Source organism: Rhopilema esculentum, chromosome 14 (assembly GCF_057945365.1).
Source record: "Rhopilema esculentum isolate cy_ngs chromosome 14, ASM5794536v1, whole genome shotgun sequence".
Lineage (NCBI taxonomy): Eukaryota > Metazoa > Cnidaria > Scyphozoa > Rhizostomeae > Rhizostomatidae > Rhopilema > Rhopilema esculentum.
Genome location: NC_142828.1, coordinates 9,980,969 through 9,988,314, shown reverse-complemented (window position 1 = coordinate 9,988,314; position 7,346 = coordinate 9,980,969). Strand labels below are relative to the sequence as shown.

At 33.3% G+C, this 7,346-nt stretch overlaps 1 protein-coding gene across 1 annotated transcript; it reads right to left on the bottom strand.

The window, feature by feature from the left end:
• Window positions 1–731: 731 nt before the first annotated feature.
• On the bottom strand, window positions 732–6,927 carry LOC135696075 (synaptobrevin homolog YKT6). The gene is made up of 8 exons (XM_065215353.2): window positions 6,612–6,927; window positions 5,144–5,226; window positions 4,087–4,187; window positions 3,195–3,250; window positions 2,724–2,769; window positions 2,144–2,209; window positions 1,630–1,731; window positions 732–1,192 (listed from the first exon to the last, which is right to left on the bottom strand). Exons 1-8 carry the CDS (start codon window positions 6,710–6,712, stop codon window positions 1,160–1,162), a joined length of 588 nt encoding a protein of 195 aa, XP_065071425.1. The 5' UTR covers window positions 6,713–6,927; the 3' UTR covers window positions 732–1,159.
• Between the last annotated feature and the right edge of the window lie 419 nt (window positions 6,928–7,346).

Below are 7,346 nucleotides of genomic sequence, written 5' to 3'. Positions count from 1 at the left end.
ACATATATATGCTTATGTATATTTATTCAGTAGGCCAAAACTGACAATGGGAAATTATTTCCACAAGGGTGCTGCCCAATTTTAGAGTTACTGCACTTGGTCGGAATCAAACTCCAGTTTCCTGCATCAAAGTTATAATCATTCAATTGAACCAAACGGCCTATATTTATACAATATACATTAAATACCCAAACAGCCCTCATTCACAACAACGCAACAAGAATTGGCATAAGATCAAGATGATGTTACAGAAGTTACAGAACAACGCAGTCCACAGTTCCGTAGCATCACCAAGCATGATGACCTGGAGTTGGTTTTACGCCATTCATACTTTCATGACAAGCAGTTCTTGTGGTTTCCTTACGTCTTCTTATCTCACGTCACTAGTAATCTGTGTCGTGTTGCATTTGAAACAGACAATTTCCCAGTATAAAAAAACCTTCTGGCTACAGTTACTTAAGAAAAACAATATAACAGATCTATTGGCACTAAAACCTGCTCTGCGAGAAATCCTTAGCGTCATCAATCCTATCCTATAAATTACTAATTTTCTCACAACGTGCTTAGAACGTGATACTTCAATTATTGGTTACGGAAGTACTGATTGCCATGCACTAGGGCTCCAGTTACATTTCTCTGTTTTCAACAACAATCCTACCCAAAGCTGCAATCCAATTAAATGGGCTTTGGCCGGAATGGTTCCGAGCAGACAGAAATATAGACAACAGCAATGAAAAAGGGGTAACATAGAATTTATCTTATCGATAGAAATAATAGCATTTCAATTATGTTTACCTTAATTATACTACTGGAAAAAAATATAAGAGGAAAATTTGATTATGAAATGATTAACAGAGATCTTTCTATAATAAAACAATCTGAAAATCACTGATGACGCTTGGTGCTATTTTGTTGAAAGCAACAATGACTTCGACGACTTAGCTTATCTCAAAATAAATTCAATGACATGTGCTAGGTTATTTATCTAAAAAATTCAAACTTAATTTTAGCATTGCCGAAAATTACAAATTCTAAAACTTTTGGCATGTCCTTCTTATTTTACACTTATTGCAATGTAGCTGACCCTTGAGCTATCAACAAAAACCATCTTAGTTTAATAATAAACCAAAAAATCGCTAAATGTTCAGAACTATCTTGATTACCATCCACAGCATGAATTTGTTTTCCGCGCCTGCAAAACAAAGCAAAAGGGATTAGGCCTTGAATTGGATATGTAATCATAGATGCATACTGTAGATTCACAATCATACAAGTACGTTGATTGAATTTTATGATTTGTCCAACGAATTTGGAAAATCTGTTCCTAGCAGCTATTTGAGGAAGAGAATTCACATAGATCAATGTTGATAGATCTGGTTGACAGGGCAGGTTTTTCTACTAAGAATTGTACAGGCTACTAGCTTGTATTTCAACTCTAAACGGGTCTTGGTATTGCAGCAAGGGAATACAAGTTGGGCAATGAGACTACTGTTATTTTTGGCACCAGATTGTCATCAACTTAATTTGGTAGCAACATCTTAATCAGAAATAAGATCGCCAAAAGATATATCAAAGTTGTTCAGAATTCGAAGAGGAAGTAAACCGATGCATTGGACAAAATATACTCACTGTTGTATAAAAGGCTTTTGATGATGTGCTTAGTCCTTCAGATTTGGTAACAAGTTCATCTAGCTTCTCCCCTCTTTGAAGAACCTGTTCTATTGTGTTATACTAGAAAACAATAACAAGAATCGTATCATAATATGAGAACTCAATACAAACTTCACAAATTGTATTGGATTTATAATGATTGTAGAAGCTTGACCGATTAAAAAACTTGATGAGGAAGAGAATGAAGAAGGAAAGAGAAGTAAGAAAAAAGTAGAAATGAATAAAGAAAGATTATATAGAAAAACAGCATAAGGAATAAATGAAGGACAAGATGGGCTAGTAAGCAGATAAGCAATGATGATAAAGAATGATCGCATTGCCAAAAATTACAAGCCAATCAAAGAAATAGGAAAAGAGGTTGATTTGAAGACACAAAGATGATAGGATAAAAGGTATCAGCATGAAGTCTACATTTTGGTTAATTTTGTTAAAATGGAATAAACTGTCTGTAAAATGATGAAATTATACATACAACAATGACTTTTGTTTCATCAAGCTCTGATTGCACTCGCATCATTGGATCTGCTTCTCTGGGGTTCTAGAAAATAAGATTAATTCACTACCTAGCATCGTGATCAGTCAACTAATACTAAAAGCAAGTAAGGTTAAGATGTATGTTGTGGCTTTTTTTATTAATTTCCTTGGCACACCAAGGTGGAGGCTTTACTAAAAGCTACCTAGAAGCCAAAATTTATAGATTTCGTGGATTACACTAAAGGCAACAGAGGTCAAAATTCTTTAGAAGGTGTTATACCTTTCATAACTCTTTGAAAAATAAATTATTTCATATCTTTAATTATTCCATAAGCATCTAAATTTCTACTGATAGGTGAATTAAAAGTGATGTTAAAACTTTTGGCTTGGAAGCTAGGTTCTTTACCCTCAAACATTTACTGCTGTCATTTGATGAAAGCTTGATGCTAATTGTATTTCAGACAACTTTGGTTGGCATTAAACCTTTTTAGTATTTAAAGAACAATTCACACACTTTATTATTGATGACAGTATATATATAAAACCAAAATATAAATAAAGATTGAAAAGATAATTACCTGAAATCTTTGAAGGTATTCCTCACAGTCTTGAAAATCAAAATTACTGCAAAACAAAATAATTTCAAATGTTTCCTTTCTCTTTACAAGCATAAAATAGTACAATATTTGAGTCATGGTGTTTTAAGAAAATGATTTTATTTAAAAAAGACCTCAGAACAGAAAGCTAATAAGGTCAGATAAAAGCCAGATCTCTCATTTGAATTGTATCCAGTCTCTATTCTAGTTATATAAACTATTTACATAAAATGTTTTATTCACATGCCTTTAAAGAAAAAGTGTCACATTTAAAAACGAGATTCTCAAAGTGTGAAAAATTATTTGGAAACTGACATAAAAGAATGATGAATATATGCATTTGTTAAACTATTGGCTTTGATTTTATGAAAAGCTTCAGATTCACTGGAGAATTCCAAAACACATTGAAAAAGAACATTTTGCAACCCTTTGAAAATCATCCTAAAAATTCACCTATTTCCTGATTTCCATGTTGATGATGGCACTACAGCTGAAAATTCATCTAGAAGCTACAAAAAATATGCTAAATGTTTAATGCCTTGCATATTTGCTGTTTAAATGGCAGGGGATAAGCACTCATTAGGGTAAACAATAGTTGTCAGGAAAGATTAGGGAAATTGAGACTGCCCACTTGGTTAACGTTAAGCTTAGGAGGGTGGTAGCCCTTCCAACTACCAAAACTGAATAAAGAGAACCCCTCATGTCACAAGGGGCAGATAAGGCTTGGCACCTTACTAATTGAGCTGTATTTATATTTCAATCACATTCAAAAACAACTTCAGATCATAGAAACTATATACATCAAAATTCTGCTAAAACAATGTATCTAAATTGTTTTATTAAAAATAATGCAGTTCCGCCAGCTTTGTGTTTAGTGTGCAAAAGTTTAGACAATTTGGTCTGTCTCAAAAAAGGCTTTTCAAAAGTACCTGTTTTTAAGCTCCAAAAACATAACTCACTTTATCAATTTCACATAAAAAGTAGCAGCATGGATGGGGCCTGACCATGATTTTTTAATCTTTGAGTTTCTTGCTGTGCAATTACCCCAAGTTTGAAAACAAAGTCATTGAGATTAGATTGAATGTCTATGCATTGCCGCTGGCCTTTGACCCTCTAGGAAGTAAAACACCTTTTTGCACGTGCAGTCATCTAAAGAACTTAATAAAGACACTTTGTGTGGGCACTGGCAAAGTAAGGCTTTTTAAGAAATCAGTTGGGAGTCACAAATAATCTAAAAGGCCAAAAAAGGCAAATCTGAAATGTATGCAAATAAATGCAAAAGTAGAAAGCACAAAATGTCCCACAAAAGCCTTTTTTTAAAAAGAGAGATAGAATCATCTGGTACCTTTCCTATTAAAGTGAATGCCACTCTACTTGGGTACTCCTTGTCTGCAATCACAACACCAGATAGTGAGTCATTTCGCACAAAGACATGACATAGATACTCTGCAAAATGAAATCAAAATTGTTTGGTTCTCTTCAAAGCGTTTTTGAAACATCTTTTGTGTCTTGCTTTATCAACAATGACCTTAGGTAGGCATCTTATCGATAATCCATAAAGATAATGCATGAAAAATGGGCCATTTTTCATTCTTTCGCAAAATTAGCGATCGAAAATGAAAATCCCTTATAAAATTCGAAGACAAAAATGTCTGTTTTAGTTTTCTGTTTTTGGATTTGTTCACTGAAATTCCATAAAACCTTGAAAAGGTGTAAACTTTTCACAAATCTCTTCTTCATTTTTTGCATCAGAAAAAGCGCATGTTTGCCAATGTGTGTTTTGCCAATAAAAAATAATTATTGCCCTAAGAAATAGCGATAAATATACATTAGGGAAAAAGTAGTCCAAAATAACGGTGAAAATTTATAGAAAAGTTTGTCATGTCGTGGAAAATCATGATGAAGAGACCTACAATTAGGTTCATAATAACGAGAGTTTGTTATATATGGGATTCGTTTTACCGAGGGAATTTGTACGGGGTTAGGCAGAATCAAAGGGGCCAGACATATTTTTGTTATACCGAAAATTAATTATAGCCGGGTTTCATATTATCGGGATTCCACTGTAGATTATTCCTATGATTATTTCAAAATCTTATATTTAATCCGCAATCCTGACAAGGTGTTAAGCCATTTCTGATAAATTGCTTCTGAAAAAGCACACCTTGCCTCACCCAGATGTGTGCCAAGGCATATGGAAAGGCCTGTGCCGAGCTTTGGGCATGCAATCACATGCCCCAAGCTGAGGGGCCTGCTATCCAACTTCAGTTCTTTAAACTGACTACAAAAAATTTATGAAATTTTCTTGTTTTGATGATAAAATGAAGAAATAAAAATAAAACTCTTACATTTTTCAATATTTTGCAATATAACAAGACTCCAATCGAGATAAAATGTCTCACCTTGCTCTTTCACAGATGCCCTCAATCCAACTTGTGTTCTTTCAACCAATAATTTAGCAGTAAAATCCATGAATTCACGGACACTAGAAGAAAAGACATGGAATGTGCAAATATTTCTAGAAAGTAAAGAACAAGCTACTTAGCTATAGAAGATTAAATTTCCCATAAAATAAATGGTCAGAATATTGTAGTAAAATGAAGTATCCTGGATAAAAAAGGCAACTAAAAATTTAAAAAGCAAAGCCTGGGTAATATATATGACTTCGAACCAAAAATCTGGACCAAAAATCTGGGATATTTGCTATCACTTTGAAACTGTGGTAAATGACAAGTTAAATTTCTGACTGACTTCTTATTAATAACTTTTTGTTAAATGTTGCAAAATCTTTCTTCGTGATAGAACATCCAAATAATAAAAAACATACAAAGTAGCATAACTTAGAAAAAGAAAGAGCTACAAGAAGCTAACCGCACCAAATACTGACATGCTATCTTTGATTCTGATTTCTCATGGAAAGAACAAAACATGTCAGCTATGTTATCAACTAAAGTATTTAAAACTTTGGGAAGTCTCTAGAAAATGTGCCCCCTCACCCCATAATAGGAGTCACTGAAAAATTTGTTTGACATTTATTTAACCCTATAATCTTAACAGGGGCAGTCCATATCACACTACTCTTGAACCTAATGAACAAATCAGGACATGCAGTTAGAATTATCTACTTTGCTAACAGACAAACATCAACTTTCTCTTTTAACAAAGTTGAAGCTTGTCAATTTATGTTTGACATATTCCAAAATATGTTGATATGTATTTTTATTGAACACTGATTTGTTTGATAATATTTTACAAAAACATCAAATCTACTCTATACACTTATGAAAATGGACAACAGTTCACAAGAATCATTGCCAATTATTTCAACAATAAAAGCAAATTGATAATTTATCAAAGACATAAATTCTCCATATATATTTCAAAACATGCATATTTTTAAATTACTCGTTATTGTTGATTAATTCCCTAAATTTGCCAATCTTTGTGTAAGTTTTTATGTATACATGTTGTTCTCGTTGTAATTAAGTTTCGTAACATTATTCAGGCCTTGCCGAAAGACTTTTAACAGGGGAGCAGTAAACAGCTCTCCTAGAAGTATTCAGGCCAGCTTTAAGAATAGAAACAAAGGAAAAATTGATTTCAAGGAAAGCAAATTTGCTTTTTAGAACAATTTAGGAGAGCAATCTCTAGCTCCCCTCCAGCGTTTGAGGGGAGCCTGGAGGGGAGCAAAAGCCATGGCTCTCCTCAAATGGCCAGGCCTGATTATAATAATAACGCTGTGAATTAAAATATTTGATTTTGTGATGCATGTGGGTAGTCATTAAACATGAGATGGGATAAAATAGTTAGGCCTATTTAAAAATTCCTACAACACCATGACTTCCCAAGAAAGACCTAACGTATACACACCTGGATCGTTGAAAGTATCCAAATGATTGTAAATCATGTGCTCCTTTAAGTATGGCAGTTTTCGTGCCTTTATGAAGCACGATTACTGCATACAACTTCATCCTTCTGGCTGCCTTTTATTGATTGTCGTTTTGATCGACACAGCGTAAACTGGCACCCTTCTTTGTTTAACTTTCTATGCACGAAACTAATTGCTATGCCTAGATTTAGTTAATAATGTTATCAAGCAACGACATGTAAGAGAGAACTCGTTTGGGTATTCTTGAACAACAAAGTGACTGCTCATGGAACCATAGGCCTAAATATTTCGTAATTACTTCATGTAAGAACAATATAGTGACATCATCAATGTTGACTTCACCTGCGCAAACATCACAAATGCAACTACAACGCAGCGTCAGCAACATTCTCTACATTCTGGATTAATTAAAACGCTTTTTAATTTCCTATCTTTTAGAAGCAGAAACTTTTTAACATCATTTAACCTATTGATAGCACAAACAAGGTAATATAATACTAAGATCTAAGACAAGTTTGTTAAACAAGGTACGGATCGACATATAAAGTTATTGATAATGTTTTTCTGTATTTTTAAAATTGTTTTGCCTCGTTTATTTCTTTTAAATAGAATAAAAGAAGCTATATTGTTATACTTATGGAAATTAAACAATTTTGCATGTGACCTACTATGAATCCAGGTTCCATCAAATGAATCGTTTCTTATATCCATTTTCT

What these genes read in the sequence shown, in the direction of transcription:
- LOC135696075 (XM_065215353.2), bottom strand. Translation starts at nt 6,712, where the DNA reads ATGAAGTTGTATGCAGTAATCGTGCTTCATAAAGGCACGAAAACTGCC. An exon ending in GGATACTTTCAACGATCCAG is followed by an intron (nt 5,227 to 6,611) that starts GTGTGTATACGT and finishes CTTTTCTTCTAG; the next exon opens with TGTCCGTGAATTCATGGATT. An exon ending in CAAAAGCCTTTTATACAACA is followed by an intron (nt 1,193 to 1,629) that starts GTGAGTATATTT and finishes TTTGTTTTGCAG; the next exon opens with GCGCGGAAAACAAATTCATG.